A 23,367-nucleotide genomic window follows, 5' to 3' on the forward strand; every position below is an offset into this window, starting at 1 on the left:
AGCTATTTATAGCTTCGCACACTTAATGTACTTCAGTAGCATTTCATGGCTTTTAGGATCAAATAAAAAACCTTAGCATGATGCACAGGGTGCTTCATGATTGGACCCCTGCCTAACTTTTTATTTTATTTTCTATTGCTCTACTCTGAAAACATTAGATCTACTGACTTGCTAGTATACACCTGTCTGGGCCATCCTCTCTCTGACCTGCAGCCTCTTTACTTGCTATTTATCTCTAAATGGAATATTCTTCCACCCCTTCTGTCCATTGATCATATTATTGCATATCCTTGAAGATTGAATTCATTTACCCTAAAGGATTCCCGGGCCTTCCTTCTCCCACAGGTTTCTATCTGCAAGTGAAAGGTCATTCCTTCTATGTGTTCAAGTAGCACCTTGAATATGAGCACTCTTGTTACATGGGGAACTGTAGAGCTCCTCCTTAGCTCTAAAGCTCTTAAGGACAGCCTTTATTCTTATTACATATTAGGGGCTTGGAATGTTTCACTGAATTAAAAAAGTGATTTTATTTATTCATACAGTTGATCTCTGGGCTGTTGATTCTTTTTTTTTTATCTTTTGAGTTATGATGATAAATCATGTTGATAAATCATTTTGGCTAATGGGGTACCCATGAAATCTCAAGAAGCTTTTATTACCAGCATTAGCTTTAATTTTCAGATGGGTATTTACATTCCCCACCTCTCTCCTAAAATGAGAAAGGGAAAAAAAAGAGAGGAAACAAATCGGCTGCATTTCTGAACCCTTGCTACGTACAAGGACTCTGATAAGTGCTTTAAGATATATATTCTAGGAAAACTTATTTTCGCCTCATTTTGTCGATTAAAACAATAATAAAAGCACAGGGATGTGAAGTAACTCACCAGATTTCACATATACAAATACATTGATAAATACTTGCATGTTGGTTGTATACTTCTCCTTTTTCCAAAAGCATTCAGTAAACATTTATTGAGTAGTTGTACTTGTCATGCATGGAAATGCATGGCATGGAAATACAGAAAGATTTGAGCTTATTGGTCAATAAGAGGGGTAGACAGATAAGTTACCAATTGAAACATGGCCTAGTTAATGCTATGCACAAGTATGTGCATGATTCTAGAAGTCTCAGAAGGAGTAACCAACTTAGTCTAAGTGACATCTTCACTGGAAAATCTATTTTCAACTTCATATATCTGCTGCCGAGACTTTAAGAGTGCACAGACTGTAAGAGTTAAGAAGGCATGGGGAACATGTATCTTTTAGAATTACTGTTTTCTTTTTCTTGGGGGTAAATACCCATCAATAGAATACTGGATCATATGGTAACTCTATTTTTTAATTTTCGAGGAATCTTCATTCTGTTTTCCACAGTGGCTGCACCAGTCTGCCTTCCCACGAACAGTGCACAAGGTTTCTTTTTTTCCACATCCTTGCCAACACTTGGTATTTCTTGTGTGTGGTTTTTTTTTTTTTAGCCATTCTAATAGTTGTGAAATTTCGCAGCATTATTTATACCAGCCAAGATATGGAAGCAGCCCAAGCGACCATTGATAGATGAATGGATAAATATGTGGTACATATATACTATGGAATTTTACTCAGCCATAAAAAAAGAAAAGAACTGAAATCTTGCCATTTACAACAGCATGGGTGGATCTAGAGTGTATAATGCTAAATAAAATAGGTCAGTCAGAGAAAAGCAAATACCATATGATTTCACTTACCTGTAGAATTTAAAAAACAAAACAAATCAACAAAGAAAAAAGAGACAAACAAACAAAAACCACTCAAATGCAGAGAACAAAGTGGTGTTTGCTAGAGGGGAGGTAGGTGGTAGGATGGGTGAAATAGATAAAGAGGATGAAGCATACATTTATCCTGATGAGCACTGAGAAATGTATAGGATTGTTGAATTATTGCTCACGAAATGGAAAAAAAATACTAAAATAAAAGAGTTAAGAAGGCAGAATAAGGGTAAGAGGGAATTCCAGACAGAGACCCCAGTACGTGCTAAGGCATGAAGACTTCCCTGCCCTTCTGTAAAATTTAGTTCAAGAAGGGAATTCATTTTCTCAAATAGACATACAGGCAATATAAAGATAAATTAGATACCGCCACCTATTGCCTTTTTATATAATTAAAAGATCCTGGATCAAAATTTTTCATCTCATAATACAGAGAGGTTCCTTCTGAGTCCCAGAATTGAACAACCCAATATATCAGATATTATAGTAGATACTGACCAGTGTAAAAATGTTGTCTATATGTTTACAGAGGAAACATTCTTCTCTGTGCTCTGGTAAGCACAGAGAATTTGGTGATAAAAAACAGAGCACCTGCCTTATGGGAGCTCCATGAAGTAAAAGAGGCATTTATGCAGGGAGATCGAGCAAACCATTATGAACCATGACAGGGATGCATACATACAGGGTAATCTGGAAGCATAAAGCAAGAGTGTCCAGCCTTTTGTGCTAAATACCAAAAGTCAGACTTCCTATCATGATGGACAGAGATACTTGAAGCCATTCTTGAGGTCTCACTCTGAAAAGAAGATCATCAAGGGAACATTTGGATTGAATTTTATGTTTCTGCTATTTTTATTTTTGAGCCTTATTGAGGTATAGTTGACAAATAAAATTATAATATATTTAAAGTATACAATGTTAATGGTTTCAGAAACATATACAGTGTAAAAGGATTTCCACAACCAAGTTAACAGATCCATCATCTCCTATGTTTACCTTTTTTCTTTTCTTCTTTCTTTCTTTTTTTGTGAGAACACTTAAGTTCTATTAACAAATTTCAGTTTACAATACAGTATTAATCAACTATACTCATCACCTTGTACCTTATTCATCTTATAACTGAAAGTTTGTATCCTTTTACCATCCTGCCCCTGTTTTCTCCTCCCGCCAACCCCTGGCAACCACCTGTTAACATTATTGTCATCATTAGTAAGCAAAGCACAGTAACTGGTCTTTTTTTTTTAATGTTTTATTTATTTATTTATTTGACAGAGAGAGACACAGTGAGAGAGGGAACACAAGCAGGGGGAGTGGGAGAGGGAGAAGCAGGCTTCCCACTAAGCAGGGAGCCCAATGCGGGGCTCGATCCCAGGACCCTGGGATCATGACCTGAGCCGAAGGCAGATGCTTAACAACTGAGCCACTCAGGTCTTAATATACACAGATAACCACCCAGCTCCACGGTTACAAGTAAAATGTATAAATGGGCTAGAGAATGATACTTTGTGGACAACTGCAGTGATGTGCTTCTGCAAGGTGTCTGGTCAATGATAGGACCATTAAAACCAGCACCTGTGCAGACACTTAGCATTGTTTGGCTTCAGCTTTTGAGAATTCACCAGTGCCACAAAATATTTATTTATTTGACAGAGAGAGACACAGCGAGAGAGGGAACACAAGCAGGGGGAGAGGGAGAAGCAGGCTTCCCGTGGAGCAGGGAGCCCGATGCGGGGCTCGATCCCAGGACCCTGGGATCATGACCTGAGCTGAAGGCAGACGCTTAATGACTGAGCCACCCAGGTGCCCCTTACCAGTGCCACAAAATAAAAGCAGCGATAATTCTTTATGATCTATGACTGCAGATCTAGAGGTACTCCCAGACTACCAGGAAAAGGGGTGAGCCTAACCGCCAATAAAAGTTGTTGGAAACATTGTGGTTTGACTTTAAAGTTTTAGTTTGTTGTTACAATTGTTTTACTCCAGATGGGGGCAAAAAATTTTAGGCAGTGTAAGGGGAGTTGGTTAGCCACAGCAGACTCTAGAGAAGCAAGGGACTCTGTTTTGTCCCCATGTCTTTTTGTGAATCGATAAGAGCGGAAACATCACTTGAAACAATAGCTCCTGCCTTTAGAAATAACAAAAGATCTTTTTTTTAATCCTTTTTTTTTATTATGTTATGTTAATCACCATACATTACATCATTAGTTTTGATGTAGTGTTCTGATTCATTGTTTCCGTATAACACCCAGTGCTCCATGCAGAACATGCCCTCTTTAATACCCATCACGAGGCCAACCCATCCCCCCACCCCCCTCCCTTCTAGAACCCTCAGTTTGTTTTTCAGAGTACATCGTCTCTCATGGTTCATCTCCCCCTCCAATTCCCCCCCTTCATTCTTCCCCTCCTGCTATCTTCTTCTTTTTTTTTTTCTTTCTTAACATATATTGCATTATTCAGAGGTACAGATCTGTGATTCAACAGTCTTGCACAATTCACAGTGCTCACCATAGCACATACCCTCCCCAGTGTCTATCACCCAGTCACCCCATCCCTCCCACCCCCCACCACTCCAGCAACCTTCTGTTTGTTTCCTGAGATTAAGAATTCCTCATATCAGTGAGGTCATATGATACATGTCTTTCTCTGATTGACTTATTTCGCTCAGCATAACACTCTCCAGTTCCATCCACGTCATTGGAAATGGCAAGATCTCATTCCTTTTGATGGCTGCATAATATTCCATTGTGTATATATACCACATCTTCTTTATCCATTCATCTGTCGATGGACATCTTGGCTCTTTCCACAGTTTGGCTATTGTGGACATTGCTGCTATAAACATCGGGGTACATGTACCCCTTCGGATCCCTACATTTGAATCTTTGGGATAAATATCCAGTAGAGCAATTGCTGGATCATATGGTAGCTCTATTTTCAACTTTTTGAGGAACCTCCATACTGTTTTCCAGAGTGGTTGCACCAGCTTGCATTCCCACCAACAGTGTAGGAGGGTTCCCCTTTCTCCGCATCCCCGCCAACATCTGTCGTTTCCTGACTTGTTAATTTTAGCCACTCTGACTGGTGTGAGGTGATATCTCATTGAGGTCTTGATTTGGATTTCCTTGATGCCTAGTGATGTTGAGCACTTTTTCATGTGTCTGTTGGCCATTTGGATGTCTTCTTCAGAAAAATGTCTGTTCATGTCTTCTGCCCATTTCTTGATTGGATCATTTGTTCTTTGGGTGTTGAGTTTATTATAGATTTGGATACTAGCCCTTTATGTGATATGTCATTTGCAAATATCTTCTCCCATTCTGTCGGTTGTCTTTTGGTTTTGTTGACTGTTTCTTTTGCTGTGCAAAAGCTTTTTATCTTGATGAAGTCCCAATAGTTCATTTTTGCCCTTGCTTCCCTTGCCTTTGACGATGTTTCTAGGAAGAAGTTGCTGCAACTGAGGTCAAAGAGGTTGCTGCCTGTGTTCTCCTTTAGGATTTTAATGGACTCCCATCTCACATTGAGGTCTTTCAACCATTTGGAGTCTATTTTTGTGTGTAGTGTAAGGAAATGGTCCAGTTTCATTCTTCTATATGTGGCTGCCCAATTTTCCCAACACGATTTGTTGAAGAGACTGTCTTTTTTCCATTGGACATTCTTTCCTGCTTTGTCAAAGATTAGTTGACCATAGAGTTGAGGGTCCATTTCTGAGCTCTCTATTCTGTTCCATTGATCTATGTGTCTGTTTTTATGCCAGTACCATACTGTCTTGATGATGACAGCTTTGTAATAGAGCTGGAAGTCCGGAATTGTGATGCTGCCAGCTTTGCTTTTCTTTTTCAACATTCCTCTGGCTATTCGGGGTCTTTTCTGGTTCCATACATCTTTTAGGATTATTTGTTCCATTTCTTTGAAAAAAGGTGGATGGTATTTTGATAGGGATTGCATTGAATGTGTATAGTGCTCTAGGTAGCATTGACATCTTCACAATATTTGTTCTTCCAATCCATAAGCATGGAACGTTTTCCATTTCTTTGTGTCTTCCTCAATTTCTTTCATGAGTATTTTATAGTTTTCTGAGTACAGATTCTTTGCCTCTTTGGTTAGATTTATTCCTAGGTATCTTATGGTTTGGGGTGCAATTGTAAATGGGATCGACTCCTTAATTTCTCTCTCTTCTGTCTTGTTGTTCATGTATAGGAATGCCACTGATTTCTGTGCATTGATTTTATATCCTGCCACTTTACTGAAATCCTGTATGAGTTCTAGCAGTTTTGGGGTGGAGTCTTTTGGGTTTTCCACATAAAGTATCATATCATCTGCAAAGAGTGAGAGTTTGACTTCTTCTTTGCCGATTTGGATGCCTTTTATTTCTTTTTGTTGTCTGATTGCTGTGGCTAGGACTTCTAATACTATATTGAATAGCAGTGGTGATAGTGGACATCCCTGCCGCGTTCCTGACCTTAGGGAGAAAGCTCTCAGTTTTTCCCCATTGAGAATGATATTCACTGTAGGTTTTTCATAGATGGCTTTTATGATATTGAGGTATGTACCCTCTATGCCTATACTCTGAAGAGTTTTGATCAAGAAAGGATGCTGTACTTTGTCAAATGCTTTTTCTGCATCTATTGAGAGGATCATATGGTTCTTGTTCTTTCTTTTATTAATGTATTGTATCACATTGATTGATTTGCGGTTGTTGAACTAACCTTCCAGCCCAGGGATAAATCCCACTTGGTCGTGGTGAATAATCCTTTTAATGTACTGTTGGATCCTACTGGCTAGTATTTTGGTGAGAATTTTTGCCTCCATGTTCATCAAGGATATTGGTCTGTAATTCTCCTTTTTGATGGGGTCTTTGTCTGGTTTGGGGATCAAGGTAATGGGGGCCTCATAAAACGAGTTTAGAAGTTTTCCTTCCATTTCTATTTTTTGGAACAGTTTCAGAAGGATAGGTATTAATTCTTCTTGAAATGTTTGGTAGAATTCCCCTGGGAAGCCATCTGGCCCTGGGCTTTTGTTTTTTGGGAGATATTTGATGACTGCTTCAATTTCCTTGGTGGTTATAGGTCTGTTCAGGTTTTCTATTTCTTCCTGGTTCAGTTTTGGTAGTTGATACATGTCTAGGAATGCATCCATTTCTTCCAGATTATCTAATTTGCTGGCATATAGTTGCTCATAATATGTTCTTATAATTGTTTGTATTTCTTTGGTGTTGGTTGTGATTTCTCCACTTTCATTCATGATTTTGTTGATTTGGGTCATTTCTCTTTTCTTTTTGATAAGTCTGGCCAGGGGTTTATCAATCTTGTTAATTCTGTTAGAAATAACAAAAGATCTTAAGAGACAACTGCCCTTATTGATTTGGGGCCATGAGCACATGGAAAGATGCAACTGGATGCAGGGTACTTATTGCATCTCGCACTGACACTCACCATGAGCCAAGCAGATAGGTCTGCATGCTAGTTTTTACCATTGTGTTTCTGCAATGCCAGCCTTCTGGGAATCACAGGTGCTAGTCATTTCAAGGAAGAAACTCAGGGTAGCCGGCACCGTGGGAGGTGAACAGCATGGAACTACCCACTAATAATTTACAAAAACCAGTTAGCCACTGAGATTTCTAGCTGGAAGGCTTTTAAGGAGCTTGTTTTCTTTCTTAATCTCCTGACTGTGGCCTCGTCAGAAGAGGTCGCCTGTGGATCCAGTCGGGGCTTCAGTGTCGGAAATGGAGAGCCACCCTCCCTGGACCAGCAACTGAAGTGACGGTCAGATTATCACCGACTGCCCGCATTCAGATTCCAAGGATGTGGAGTGTCCCAGTGCGTGTACCCTGGCTCTTTGGGGAAAATTATCAAACCCTTATTAGGACTTTTCGGCTGTTGGAGAGAAGAAAGCAGGGTTTAGTGTTTTGAGCATAGACTCTGAATTTCAGGCCATGTATCAATCAGAGAAAAGTTACTGACAGTGATAATTGGGCCTTTAGGAGACTTCTTAAGATGAAGAGAGACTAAGCTAGCTATGCCTCAGACTCTTTGAGCTCAGAAAATGAGTTCAAATAAGAAGAGTTCTGGGAATGCCCTTAGGACAATGATTAATTTACTTATTTCAAAGAGCTCACAGACCATTATATACTCCCTCCCTCTGTTCATTTCCTTCCTTCTTTCATTCAACATTTGACTATCTATTATAGCTCAGGTAACAGAATAATTATTTTCTACTTAATAAGGCTTACTAAAAGATTATGCTAAATAATAGGTGCCTCCAAGCATTTTAAATAGACTTTTATTTTGCTTTTATTTTATTTTACTTATACATACGGTTTCAAGCACCTACCGTGAAGTGTGGTGCATTTGCATTTTCCTCTCACACTGGTTCAGCGATACAGAGAGTGGTCCCTCTGTGCCGTACTGGGCCCTGCATCGGGTGGGGTCACATGATATGTTCATAGTGCGTAGGATAGGAGGACCTAGTTCTGCTAATTTCAAATGAAAAAATTAATTAGATCAGTTTGCTATGGAAATCACTTTTCAAGCAACCCAGCTAAAGTAGCCTGCCTGGAATTTGCCTGGTGTGTCTTGAAAGTCTAACATATTGTTAGTGAGATTGTCACAGGAGGACATCCAGGCCATGTGTAGGACTTATTTGCAGGTCGGAGCTAATAACACGCAATATCCTTGTCAGAGTTAAGCCTGGCCTTCATCAAATAAAGATTTCATTATAGCTTTTATTTGAAGTGGAAATTTTACTGTCAGGCTATATAAATAAATACGGCAGATAGATTCCAAGGATTGTGGTGTTTAAATCCTGTGAACATCAGTAGTCCCTGGGCTCCACTGAGTTTCTCTGAGGCACATGTGAAGTCATTAATGTTGGTCTTCCTTTTCCTGTTTCTCCATTTTTTTTTTTTTTTTTAGGTCTGTGATGGGGTCAAATAAGGAACCAGATCTTGTGCATCTCGAGGCCAGAACTGTAGATGGTCGTAAGTAATTCGTCTTCTCCATGATGTTCATAGTAATACTAGTTTTCCCAATCTGCCATGAGCCGAGTCTGTGTCTAGGGAAACGTAGCAGCAGTAGTTCAAGTCCTTAGTAATCCAGAGTTGTCTTAACAATTTCCAACATCTCTCATCCAGCCAAGGTGTTTTCCTTTCCAGGTAATGAGGAAATGCCCCTGTTTCTTATTTCTGAAGTGTTTTTGTAGTTATTGTTATGATTATGTTTTTGCTGCTGTTTTGTTTTGATTTGTTTTTCCAGTTTCCTTATTTTAACAGATATAGTTTCAAAAAAAACCATAGAATAATATCAGAACCAGAGAAGGAATCCATTTCTTAGGAGAGTCTTTCTTGAACTCCCATTCTAAACAAATTTCATATTTTATTTGCTTTCATTCTGTGGTTATACTGGATGTTATCTTTGGGGGAAGCCAAGAGAAGGGTACAGGGCAACTCTCTATACTAGTTTTTGCAACTTTTATGTGAGCCTAAAATTATTTCAAAATAAAAAGCTAAAAAAGTAGAAATGGATGTTTACGTCTGAACCATCCATAGTGATTAATTACAATGAATTGGCCTCTGGGTTCTAGGATAGGAGGGGCCGTGTGCATCTTCAGTCAATATCACGTCTCCAGCACATGCCACATTGTCCACATGTAGATGGAGCTTAGTAAATATTAGTTGAGTGAGTGAATACATAGTTGACCAATTGTCAGGGTGACCAAGTCACTTACTAAGTTGGAAAATTTTAGGGCATTGCACCTCAAATCTGAACATAATATGGCCCAACGAGGGATCTTGTTAAAATGTGGATTCTGATTCAACAGGGGCTCAAGAGTCTGCATTCCTAATAAGTTCCCAGATGAAGCCCGTGCTGCTGGTCAGCAGAACACATTTAAAGTAACAAAGTCCCACAATGAAAAACTAATGAAAGAGCTTTAGGGTCTGTCTCCCATGACTGCACCTCTTGTTTAGGAAGCTCCGGATGGAATTGGTAACATCCCAGATTGCTTTCATTTTCAAGCTTTTGGGGATAATACTACTTCTGGCTTGTGGCATCTAACGCACATAACCCCATATCCTGAAAACAATAAGGCCGTCACTTTCCCTGATGTGCATGTTTTCTTTCACCCAACATTATTCCTATGCTCCCTGCAGCCATGAAGGTTGATAATGCCAAACTGTCATCTCGGGCTCAGCTTTCACATGGCATGAAATAGATCAGTTCTAATTTTATTTATTTTATTTTACCTTTTTGCAAAGGCAGCATCTTCAGAAACTACCCAAGAGTGAAAATTCAATAAAGGGGTTTAATTTGAAAAGTCATCCCTGTCAAAACAAAACAGAAAAAAAAAAATTACCTACCAATTGAAATAAAGGATCTAGGCATAATGCCTGACCTGACTGGGTATTAAAAAAAGAGATTTTTTCTGTATCATATCCAGTCCCTCTCTTTATCTTTCTCTCTCTCTCTCTCTCTTTCTTCCTTCCTCTCCCTCTTCCTTTTTCTCAAGGTACTTGGTAACCAGGACTCCAGGGCAAAGAAACAGAGAGGAAGAGGAGAGAAGGAAAGAGCACAGAGAGATCAGAGTAGTAAGGTATTAGCATGTGTAGTGAAGACTGTATTTATTAAACCCAGGTTCCAGGCTGGTCAGTTGCTCCAGGAATTCTAATGTCTGTATGTCACTTCTCTATTTTCTGATTGAGATCCTTCTTGTATTTCTATCCCTTCAGTAGTATTCAGGACAAAATTTGTCTGTGGAACCCATTGTTTATACATCTTGTAGAGTATATGCCAAAATAATACGATATTTTGACTTTGGATAAGTGATTGCTTTCTGATTTTAATGGATTCAGGAATTCTGTTATATTGACACAGGAACAAGCCCTCAATAGCTTATTTGACTCATCCCCATAGGGTGGCTTACAAAGTTATTCAAAGTTCAGTTTTAGTCTCATTTCACATTTCCCTAGATTACACTTTATAATTGATTTCTACTTCACCTGACGTCTCCAGAGCTCCATAGCTGAGGGCAGATAAGCTCTGGAAAGAGCTTTTTTTTTTTTTTTTTTTTTCCCTTGCTCTGCGACAGTCTATGACTACCATAGACATTTCTGCCACTGTGCTCTGGGATCTGGATGTCTTGTAGTTTACACTGTGACAAGGATGTTATTCTTCCTTGCATTACCTCTCTGCCTTGGGAGGCAGGCGGGGGAGAGCAACCTCAATTACCATCAATCACAGGAATTATTATTGGAAAATTTTGAACATGTTTATTGGATGTGGCATTTGTTATTGGCCCCTGCATTTAACTGAGGACAAACTGGCAGGTCCTCATCCCAGAGACAAAGATTTTACTGTTTGACTATCGTGTGTGTGTATGAATGTGCATGCACTCAGGCATCCTATGCACCCAGTACATTAAAACTGCTGCCCAGTGCATTAAAACCATAAAAAGGAAACCTATTCTATTGATTCACCTAATATAGGTGCATTTCTGTATATGTATGTAATGTATGTAGTTAGAAAATGTTGACTAAACTGCTGGATTGAAAGCTTTGTGTAAAGCCATATCTCATTTTATTTTGATTCTTTGTACAAACAAAGCTCAGAGACTGACCCATTTGTTGACTTAATACATAACCTTATCTGTGTAAGCATGTCTTCTTAAAGAAGGGCTTTAACCATAGGGTCTACAGAGTCCTGAGGGCTAATGGATAAGTTTAAGAACCTCACTAACTCCCTGAAATTGTGTACTGCATGTTACATTTATGTGATTTTGGAGGAAAAGAATGTAACTGTGATCAGAATTCTTCACATGGCAATTACATGGGAATGCAGAGTTCTCTATGCACATGTATAAATATCATCTTGCAAGAAAACCTGCAGTACCAGGTTTGACCTTTATCGCTCCTCCCTCTGACTTCTGAAATGAAAGGCCTGGTCAGTGACACGACTATTTCCGTACTGGTGGTGATCCGTGCTAACACGGACAGGGAACAGGGGACAATTACTGGGCTCATTGTCTATTTGCATGAGTAAGTAACCTTGTAACAACTTGCACAAGGACTAATCTCTTTCACTGGGGAGAAACAACCTTGGCCCTTTAATCAACTGTGAAAATGATTGTCCAAAAACTCTTGCTGAAATGAACCACAGACTAGCATTTTACAAGCTGAAATAAAAATCAGAGGAGAGTCACAACTTTATATAACCACCTTCCCACAAATTCTGGTCTTGGGTGAGAACTGGACATCCCATTCTACTTCCCATTTTCCAGTGCTCCAATTGACTTGCATATTGAGCGGCTTGCCTAGCAACGTCTGAATAGGGGGAGCATGGGTACAATGCTGAGGGGCTGGGATGGAGACCTCAGTTCTCATCAGGCCTCAGTAGGTGACCTATGGGGTGCTTTCAGTTCTTCCTATAGAAATAGATTACTTTTATAACAACAAGAGTAGCAACAATGACAATAAAAAGGATAAGCTGTACTCAGGTGCATCAAGTGAAAAGTAAAATCCACTTCTTTTTTTTTTTTTATTTTTTTATTTTTTTAAAGATTTTTTTTTTTTTTAATTTATTAGACAGAGAGAGAGAGAGAGAGAGAGCATGAGCAGGGGGAGTGGCAGGCAGAGGCAGAGAGAGAAGCAGGATCTCTGCAGAGCAGGGGAACCTGATGTGGGACTCGATCCCAGGATCCTGGGATCATGACCTGAGCCAAAGGCAGTCGCTTAACCAACTGAGCCACCCAGGCGCCCTAAAATCCACTTCTTGACCTTCATTCCCATTTTCCAGAGGTACTATGGTTTTTTTTTTGTTTTGTTTTTGTTTTTGTTTTTGTTTTTGTTTTTATTTCTTCTGCATGTTTACAGAAATTGTTTGGGCTTACACAGGTGAATATGTATGTGAGTACACATACATACACATTCACAAATGTTCGTGTTGTAAAACCATTATGCCAAATTCACTGTTGGGGAACACAATAGCAAGTTACAGTTTTTCCATATCAGTACATGTAAATGTAGCCACTTTGTGACCGATGACTACAAAAAAAAAAAAAAAGAAAGAAAAAACCCACAAACAAACACACTTTGTGCAGTCAACTGTGCTCTTGTTAGCCCTTCTCTCATTAATAGACCTGTAGAGGTTTGGCTCTTTCATGTAGTGCTAATACATCACACACAGACACCCACACATTACTGATTTGGTTAGTAAGCATTTGGACTTGTGCAGGCAGTAAGCACTGCTGGGAAGAGAAATTATTGAAGGCAAATTCCGGGTCTGAGAGTGTGTACATTGATATACAATGATACACATTGTATACTTGTTACATTGTCCTCTGAGATGGTTGTATCATTGCACACTGTCAGTATGATGATGCTAGGATGCTTGTGTTTGTAAGCCTTCAGTAGCCCGAGACATTATCAAAGATTTTTTAAACATAACCCATCTGATGAGCAAAGAGCTATATCCTTATTGTTTTCATTTTCATTTATTTAATCGTGAATGAGGTATTTTTATTTATTTTTCTTGGCTATTTGTATTTCCTCATCAGTGCACCTTTAAAAGATAGCAAATCTTTTTAATGTTCCGGAGAAGACGAACACTTTGGCATTTCTATACAAAAAAAAAAAAAAAAAAAAGTCAAACTGGCCACTCCCACTCCAGTGAAGGTCCCAGCGCTGGCCCACCAACTGGCATTATTTGACCCCACATTTCATAACCTTCATTTACCTTCTTTTCAGTCAGTTTAGGAATAGTTCCTGGGGTGGGACCTGGGAAGAGGCTAGAAGTTTCCAGTTCGGGGCAGCTGCAGGCTCCGATGGCCCCCTCCTAGTCCCCACGTGCTGAAAAAGCACCTCTCCCCTCTTGCCTGTTCCCACAGCAGGCATCAGGGATGAGGGTGCGCAGGGGCACCTTGCACTTGGCTTTTTCTCCTGGCTGCCTCCTTCTGACCCCATTGTTCATATTGCAAAAGCCGCTTGATTTCAACCCCTAGTGATTTCAACTTGGCCTTTCTGATTTAGTAGCCTTAAAGACAGCCCTGAAGGGCGCCTGGGTGGCTCAGTTGGTTAAGCAACTGCCTTCGGCTCAGGTCATGATCCTGGAGTCCCAGGATCGAGTCCCACATCAGGCTCCCCGCTCAGCGGGGAGTCTGCTTCTCCCTCTGATCCTCTCCCTCTCATGCTCTCTGTCTCCCATTCTCTCTCTCAGATAAATAAATAAAATCTTTAAAAAAAAAAAAAAAAGACAGCCCTGAAAACCAACCGGAAAAGCATGCAACACGGTAACACAGGCCTCCCCACACAGCCGTGAAAACCTGACAGGAACATGCAGGAGCGGGCCCCGCTGGGCAGCTTTCAGAGTGGGCTCTTTGTACGCTTCTGTGCTACTTCCCTTGCATGTTGTGTGCCCAGCAGGCCGGGAGGAGGTCTGTGCCCTTACTTCTCATGCTCAGGAAGCGAGGACGGAGTGTGCAGAAGCCCGTTTTCCCCCGGCCCTCAATCAGTGACAGAGGTCTGCATCTCTCCTGGGTTTTCAGGATCCCCCAGGACATAGCAGCACTAGTCCATATAACATGGATGGCAATTTCCAAGTGTCTGGAAAATTCCTAATGCTTCTTACTCCTGCTTCCAAAAAAAAAAAAAAAAAAAAAAAAAAAAAAGTGTCCTAATGGTCTTGGCACTTACACATTCCCTTCCTGGGTCCTGTATGTTCCCGAGCAGCAGTGATGCTAGTACTATGCATTATATTCCTCTCATTCGCCTGGTGCTATGCAGTACTAGGTACTTTTCAGCTGCATTACTTACACCGATTCTTATAAGTAGGCTCTGTTATTATTTTTCTCATTTTAACTTTGAGGAAAACAAGGCTTTTAGTGATTAAATGTTTCGGCCATTGCCTCAGGGCTAGAATTTGAAGCTCTATCATTCATTCATGCAGCAGATACTGTTGGACCTGTATGCTGTGCTGCATGCTGTCGTAGACACGGATGGGAGATAGGAGGGAACGTTGCAAAGGCCCTGCTCTCATAGTTTCCCTTATAGTTAGGGGAGACATTCTAAACGTGTGTATAATGCCAAGTGGTGCTAAGTTCCAGGAAGTAAAACAAAGCAGAGCAAGGGGAATAGTGATTGAGGGGGAGGGGAGGTCAAGGAAGGAATCTCTGATAAGGTGGCATTTGATGTTTTTTTTTTTTTTTTTTTTTTTTTTTTAAGATTTTATTTATTTCCTTGACAGAGAGAGACACAGCGAGAGAGGGAACACAAGCAGGGGGAGTGGGAGAGGGAGAGGCAGGCTTCCCGCCGAGCAGGGAGCCCGATGTGAGGCTCGATCCCAGGACCCTGAGATCATGACCCGAGCCGAAGGCAGACGCTTAACGACTGAGCCACCCAGGCGCCCCGACATTTGATGTTTGAGCCAAGTCTTTATGGAAGTAAGGGAGACAGCCTGGTGGAATGGCATTCCAGACAGATGGAACAGCTCATGCAAATGATATGGAGTATGGCCATGCTTGGCAGGGGCTGGGGGATAGCGGGAAGGCCAGCGATATGGACAGGACAGGCCAATGTGTCATCTTTGTTCATTCCACCATGAAAGGCAGAAATTGTACCCTATTGGTCTTGGTTGAACATTGGCCATGTTCCAAGTATGATATTTGGTATTGAGGGTGATAAAAATAGAAAGTTAGTAAGTGAAGAAATAGTGGATTGACCATACCCACATGCCTCAGAGGCAATCCCTTGAACTGACTCTTTGTCCTGAAATTAATCACATAACATGTGAACACATCTAAGCAGACATTGTACACCCCTTCCCCAAAAACCCTGGAAAAAATTCTGTGTGCTTTTCCCCCATGCACCAAACTGCTTTCATTTCTCCCCTTCCTCTCTTTCTCATTCCCATTTTTATTCCTGCTTTTATTCCTTCTGGCTTTCCTACCATTTGGAAAGTTGTTTGAACAAATGTGCTTCGGTGTGACCTTCTAGATAACTTTGTGTCTTTTCTCAATTAAACTGGATTTCCAGTGTGGTTTTCCCACAGAACAGACAGGGAGCATTCCTCAGACACATCTCATACCCTCCCCCTCATGCCTCTGTGCTCTCACCAGTGTTCCTTCTTTCTGGAGTCATCCTTATCACTCACCCTATCACCGTTCCAAGCAGCCTTCCAGACTTTTCTCAGCTCCTCCACGAAGCCTTCCACAGGTGTCCTTGCCCTACCCCCACACAGGTCATTGTTCCCTCTGTGCACTAGAATGAATAGTAAAGTGGTCTCTGTCCCCCAAAGTACTGTAGGCCAGGGAGGCATAACAGGTCCACAGTTGTGGTGATGCAAAGTAAAATAGCTGCAGTCAAGGAGAAGTCCTGGCACAAAGTAGACCATCTGTGGAAGGGTATAAATTTGTGTGTCCCTCACCTGTGGGGTGGGACACACCTGATCCTTCCTAAGGTACACTCACCACACTGCACTGTAGTTGGCAAGTGATGTTTTGTATTAGTATTAAATTATTATGTCCTTAGGGCCTCTTTCATGTCCCTAATTTCTAGTCTTGTGCTTGGCAAAAAAATTTATGATCTCAGAACTTTTCCTGTAGTAATCATGGCCTCCTAAATGTCAGAAGGCTAGCCATAAAAGACAACATTTAGAAAGTTATCCTGGACCAAAATCAAGAGATTTCATAGAAGAACGCAATGCCACAATGTCATTATATTGAGGGAGAACATTTGATCTAAGTTTATAAGAAATGTATTAAACTTAGTCTTTTCAGGGGCCACAGCTGGAGTCTCAGTTTTGCAGATGTCAATTTCTAACTGGTACATGCCGCAGAGGGTTCCAGAACCCTGATGGTAATGAAGTGTACGTGAGCACAAGCATGTTGACGTGTGTGTGTGTGTGTGTGTGTGTGTGTGTGTGTGTGTTGGGTGGGAACATTTAATATGAAGGTTCTAAAATAATAGAACAACATAAAGAACATAAGGAAAATATATATGCAGATATATGGGCTTTAAAAACTGCCCTGTTTTAAAGTTGAAAATAAGTGGGGGGTGGGGAGAGTTTCAAAGTGTTTGTGACTGCCTACAGAGTTTATGGTTTTGTTTAAAATGAAACATTTATAATATTAAGGTATATGAAAGGATTTGGTGCCAAATAAATATTTGTTGAATGATAAAATCAGTGGTAGAGTCCTAGAGATCTGTGATGCATTTCATTTACTAGCATTTGAGCTTATACAAATCTCATCCCTAAGTCTGGAGTTCTTCATCTGTAAAAGCTACCACTTTCTGGAATTTTTTTTTTTATAAAATTTAAAAGAGAAAAAGCATGCAATTCATTTAGCATGGTTCCTAGCCCGGAGGAGAGGGTTGCTCTGGTTGTTCTGGAGGTTAATGGTGCTGCTGCCATCTTTGGAGAGATTCTGGGGAGAGGTCAGCCCAAGCCTCAGGAAAAACTCCATAGAAGAAAAGCCCAGGATGTATTTGGATGGGGAGGCAGGCAAGGGAAGGGCAGTTCAAACCAGAGGAACCGTCTGAATGAACATAGGGTGTCAGCCAGGAATGAGCGTGCTGTTTAGAAATTGCAGAAGTCTGATGATACAGATTTACCAACATGACAGAGGTTTATTTGTTAGTGCAGGGGTGGGAAGCGGACAGGTTTCAATGCGTACAGTAAAGACCTGTCGGATGTTAAAGTGATAGTCTGATTCTTAACATCCTTTTTGAATTGTAAAGTTCTAATAACCCTCATTACATAGAGGAGAAATCTGAAGCCTAGCTCGCTCGGTAAGTGACCTTCTCTGAGTCACACAGCATGGTGCAGATAGACCTAGGACCTAGAACATCACCCCCAGCAGAAGCGCGCACTTGCAGAGCAATGTGGCCGCAGGCTGGCTGGCCCCGTGTGCTGGGCTCCCGCGCGCCTCCCATGTCCTCCCCATAGCCCGAGTTATTTGCCAGGTCTCCCCACTGACCACTGCCTCACACCATTCTCTATTAGTTATGCAAGGAGAATATTTTTCACGGTGTCATTAAAAAAATTACTTAAAGAAAACAAGTCTTTAACCCAAACCACACATTGAACATGAAGAAAGCTACTGTGTCAGGTAGAAGTATCTGGAGTATTTTACAGTCGGTTCCGTGAGACAGTAGGCAGTACTGGTGAATAAAGAGAGACCACTCAGTAGCAGCCCCAGCTCCTGTTCCTGGAGCACAGACTAGCCCGGCACCGGACTCTTTGCCTTTCATGACTGAGCTCTTCCCTCGTCACGGCCGCTGGAAAGATGCCTCGCACCCGTTCCCATTTTACAGATCGGCGTTGAGAGAGGTGCAGCCACTGCTTAGGTTTACCAAGCTAGCAGGCCTTGAACCTGCGTTTAAAGCCCTGTCCCTCTGCTCAAAGCCTGGCCCTTGAAAGGCGGCCTTTCTCTAGATCACAGATTTCGCAGGGGTGGAACTGCGTGATGCTAAGCAGCAACTGTTGCAAAGAGTGAGGGTGCCTGCGAAGAGCTCACAGGGCCCTAATTATCTATGGCAAGGAAAACATCTGTGTGGGGAAAGTAATGAAATTAATTCTAAAGTCTAGCAGTTGCATGCATTAATTGACGTTAATTAATGCCAAATTACAAGATACTTCCTATGGAATCGCATCATACACTCACTAGAATTGAATATGGAAAGAGTTCATCATACTTAATGTTATTACAGCAAGCCCCAAGGGGAATAAGAGTGATTGGTCCCTCATTATGAAGTGCAGCCAATTTCTTTCTGTTTCCATTAGAAGGAGAAAGAGAACAAACCAGGAGCACTTTACCAGGGGCAGGCAGCTCAAAACTGTTCATTTCCCCTTCAGCTTGCAAATTTCACTTTGAGCCACTCTAAACAAGAAATGATTTTAAGACCTCTACCTGGGGCTTTCCTTGTGTCACCCAGTTGAAGCTTCTGTATTTCTTAGCCCAAGGACAGGCTCATGGCATGTATTGCTCATAGTGCTCCACTTCAATATGTGTCATGTGGAGTAAGATCGAAAAGCAGAGGAATTAGAGATGGTTCTCTAAGTCTTGAGAGACAGATCTCACAAGCCTACCGTGGACCACACCCCCTCCACCCCTGGGCTGAGAGATGCTGACCGGGGGATTTGCACAGAGTAGTCTCCCTCTCTCACATCACTGCCTGTATGTTACTGTTGACATCTCCTATATATCTTTTATTCATTTTTCCAGTGCAAACATGCATATGTAGGTATCTATATATACAACTTGCCCAGAATCTGGTTGATGCACACGTATTTTGGTAACCTACTTTTAAAAAACTTTTATTTTAGAATAATTTTAGGTAAACAGAAAAGTTACCAAGACAGTAGTACAGCTTTACCTAGCTTCTGCTAATGTTAGCATCTTGAACAACCAAGGTCTGTTTTTCAAAACTAAGAAATTAACATTGATACAATATTATTAATTGGTAACCTGTTTTTATTATATGAAAAGTATTAAGCACTTCTGTACATACTCATATACTCTTTAGAAGCACGGTTTTAATCACAAACTGTACATGTTCTGAGGTTTTCAAAACTTATTCCCCCATTTTTGGCCATTCTTTTCTCTTTCTATTATAAACAACACTGATGAATATTGAAATAGCTAAATCTTTGCATAGATCATTAATTATTTCCTTGGGTAGAATTCTCAGAAATGAACGTGAGCTTAAAAGATCTCATTTTCAAGGATCTTGATTCATATTGCCAAATTACCCCACAAAAATATAAATTTACTGGTCTTTTTTTTTTTTTTTTTTGTATCTAGGTATATGCATTGATACTTAGCTCAAAGCCAAATTATACTTAACAAAAATTGGCCCCCAGTTCATGGGCATTTTTCACACAGCATAGAGTAGTAGAAATAAAAGCCTTGGAGCCAACCAAGTTTGAAACCCATAATGCCATTTCTATAAATCATGATCTATTTGAGCTTCATTCTCTTTATCTAAAAAATCAGTTGATATATTATACTTTGTCATACTGTGAAGATTAAATGTATGAAATAAAGGTGAACATGCTTCAGAGTACCTGGTACATAGATGGTCAACAAATGTTAGTTTCCCTGTTCTTTTATTTTCTTCCCAAATCCCTTAGATTCAGAATTTCCGAATAGTTGAGTTATAAATATGAAAATTGTATCTTTATATTTTCCATCTTGTGCTTGTTCAGGAACCTTTGAAAAGGAGGTTAAAGTCTTAAGAAAGAAACTCTTAGACTCCATTACACATAAAACAAGCACTGTGTATTTATCAAGAACTCCTCATTAGGTGGCAGTCCCAAGAAATTCTGATTGGAAGTTGTATTTGTAGTTTGAAGACCAAGACCTCTTAATCAAGAACTTTTGATTCAGTTTGGTTAATCATTGTTTTTATTCATTATCTCACATAAGAAGCACAGAGAAAGAGCAACTCTGGGCTCAGTACAATCAGTAACTCAGCGTCATCTGGAAATAGGTCCTTTCCATCTCTTTGCATACTCATTATATAAGCTTAACTGTAAAACTGGCTCCTCTGTGTAAAAAGAAGGCTAACGCAGTCCCAAGCATCCCATTGGACACAGTGTTCTAGAGAGGCAGAAGAGGGTCTTCTGCTGCAGCTCCTGGTCCCTCCCCTGCAGCCCCTTAAAAGACCTCCCTCTCTTCTCATTTACTATGACAGGGTTTTAATGCCCTTTCCTGAACCAACCAGTGGCAAGGGGAGTAGGAAGACCTTGAATGGGCATAGACCCAAAAGGATTAATCCTTGCATATGAGCACTTATCAGTCACACAGGAGGAAGGACAAGCCTACAGATCCAGTATTGGCTTTTCCATTAAAGAGGCTGGGAAGAATGGGTATTGGCAGGTCACCAAGGGAACATAACTGATAGAGAAACATAACTGGAGTGCTCAAATTCAGTTTAACTACCCTTTTAAAGGACCTCCTATGTGACCCCAAACTGATCTTATCACTGTGGAAGGTAGCAAAAGAGAAAATAGGAATATTACCATTACTGATAACAACTGAGATCTGTACACATTTGAGTTTAGAAAAACATGTAGCATATACATTAATTAGAGCCAAACTGCAAGAGCGTTGACGTTGGCATCCCCATTTAATGAATGTGGGTGGCAAGACTCAGGAGGATGAAATGATTTCTTTTGAACTATGCAGCTAGTAAGTGATCAAACCAGAACTCAAGCCCAGGTCTCCTAGCTTGCCAGTGTCCATTGTTTCTGTGACCCCAGGCTACCTTTAGGAAAACAGAAGTTGATTAAAAGTTGTAGAAGGTTCTGGTGGAGTGTGAAATTGTGAGGTAAAGATTTTTGTGTGCTGTAGTGGTGGGGTAGGACTGAGTCACAGAAATTTTCTTCAAGAAGAAAGATCTTGAGTTATGCCTGAAAACAAAACTATGATAACTAAAACTAAGAATGTTTGCAAAAGGAGATAATTAAGAGTGAGTAGTGGCTCTTCTTTAGTTTATTTCTGGAGATGGTTTCACCGGGACTAGATGGCTTAAAGTACTTCAGAGCCATCCCATCCGCACAGATGGCAGTAGGATGAAGGAATATTATAGATAAAGGTCTCCTCCACAGTCTCCTAAGAGCTTATCAGCAATTACATCAGTCATTGGTCAGATGGAGCAAACGTGCATGCTGCCCCCTAGTGGTCCTCCTTCTAGAATACAGGTTTACCCAAGTTCCTTAAGTAAAGATGATCCTGGAAATTTTCTTCAGGAAGTCATTAGTGAATCCTTGTATCCAACCCAATAGTATTGCGTACCCCCATTTCATGTAAGTCTTCATCTCCTGATTTCTTTTTAATTTGAAAGAGTGGATTTCTGTGTATATCCCTGATGTCCTAAAAGCAAACTTATCCTTTCATTCAGCATCAAAATAAAAAAGCAAAACTTTATTTTACATTCAAAATATATATATTTCAATCAAGAAGCACATTCCAGTGAGTATTTACTTATTTCCCAATATGTGCCTGGAACAGTATTAGAACCTGGAGTACGTTAGTGAACAACCAGAAAAGGCAGTCACTGTCTTCAAGGAGATTATATTCTAATGGAGAAGGACAGAAATAAATAAGGAACAGGTATTTTATATTGTGATAAATTCCATGAAGGGAATTGACAAAATGGTGTGTGATCAATAGTAATCATGGAAGACTCTCCGAAGTAATACTGCGCTGAAATCTGGAACTTTCTTTGTGAACAACCTGGAGAGAAGCATTTCAGGCAGAGGGAATACAAATGAAAAGTCTCTTACGTGGGTAGAAAGTTTGGCCACATTTCCGAACATAAAGGAGGCCAAATGAGAAAAAGAGATTAGCATGTGGGGAAATTGGAGTGGTGGGTCCTAGAGGGTTTGAATTTATTTTAAATACAATGAGGCAAAGGAGTTTTAAGTAAGGAAGCGACATCTGATCAGTAGACAGGGCAGAATAGTTGTAGTCTAAAAACCAAGACAACCTCCCTGGTACAGTGTACTTCCAGCAATAAATATCAAATCCATGTAAAAGTTATTATCACTGATAGGTTTCCCATCTGCTGGGAGAGGCAGAAGAGGGTCTTCTGCTGCAGCAGAAGTCTCAGGTGGGATTAGTTTACTTTTCTGTAAAATGAGAGCAGAGCTTTGGACTCAGGAATCTCCTCTCTATTCTGTTTCCCTTCTAATTCTTAGGAGAAGAAAAGCCTTTTTCTTGATATAGAATCTTCCTGTTTATAACAGTGCACTTCTTGCATGAGATGACTGGTGATTGCGTGTATGACCATGTTTCCCTGCCTGTTGGTCAAAGGTCAAAGTGTGGAGAAAGAGCCTACAAGTGCAAAACAAAACAAAACAAAAAGTACCCAACAAAATCACTAGTATTAATGGCAGTTTTTAAAAATGTTTTCATTTAGGTTTGGGAGGGGAGAATTAATTAATGAGAATTTAGTGTTCCAGGCTGGCAAGATTTGGTGGAGGCACTGGGGCGTAGTGGTGATGGTGTTGCTAGGAAGTGAGTAAAATAGTAACGATACTGCTTTTAACAATAATAATTGGATCAATAATGCAGTTAAAGAATGTGAGGTTTGTTTAAAGAATTGGAGATAGCAAGGGAAATGGACAATGTCCACTCCGAGTCCAATACTCTGTGTGTATACATGCCCTGTACCCATTTTTTTTTTTCAGATTCACAGTACCTAACTTGCCGAATGCAGAACTGCACAGAGGCCAACAGAAATAAACCTTTCCCAGGCTACATTGACCCAGACTCTTTGATTGTCCAGGATGATTACGTGTTTGTTCAGGTATGAAAGATCCACTTCTGCTGATTGTCTCAGACATTTCTCTTTCCTGCTTCTGTCCTAATGCACCCTCCTTAGCCTGCTTACACTCCCTTAAGAGTAAAAAAGGAAAGAAAAAAAAATCATTCTCTTTTTGACAAAGGGAGCATTACCAAGTGTTGAAGCTTCTATGCTAACAGAATATTAATTAACTCCTTTGGGCATTGTCTGGAGGACCTTATCAATGTGGGATCATGGAGGTCAAGGTTGTCTTAGAATGATGCACACTTCTACTCACCTCCCTCCTCTGCCTTCATGGGACTGAGCGGATATGTCAGTCTCTTCCTA

General features: G+C 40.5%; 1 protein-coding gene across 5 annotated transcripts in view; it reads left to right on the top strand.

Moving 5' to 3' along the window:
* SORCS1 (sortilin related VPS10 domain containing receptor 1) overlaps window positions 1-23,367 on the top strand; it is a 520,496-nt gene that overhangs the window by 355,641 nt on the left and 141,488 nt on the right. For all 5 annotated transcript variants that reach the window (XM_078077135.1, XM_078077131.1, XM_078077132.1 and 2 more), the window contains exons 6-7: window positions 8,657-8,721; window positions 22,925-23,043. In XM_078077135.1, the coding sequence (XP_077933261.1) occupies window positions 8,657-8,721; window positions 22,925-23,043 (184 nt within the window). The remainder of the gene's footprint in view (window positions 1-8,656; window positions 8,722-22,924; window positions 23,044-23,367) is intronic.

This window comes from Halichoerus grypus, chromosome 7, assembly GCF_964656455.1.
Source record: "Halichoerus grypus chromosome 7, mHalGry1.hap1.1, whole genome shotgun sequence".
Lineage (NCBI taxonomy): Eukaryota > Metazoa > Chordata > Mammalia > Carnivora > Phocidae > Halichoerus > Halichoerus grypus.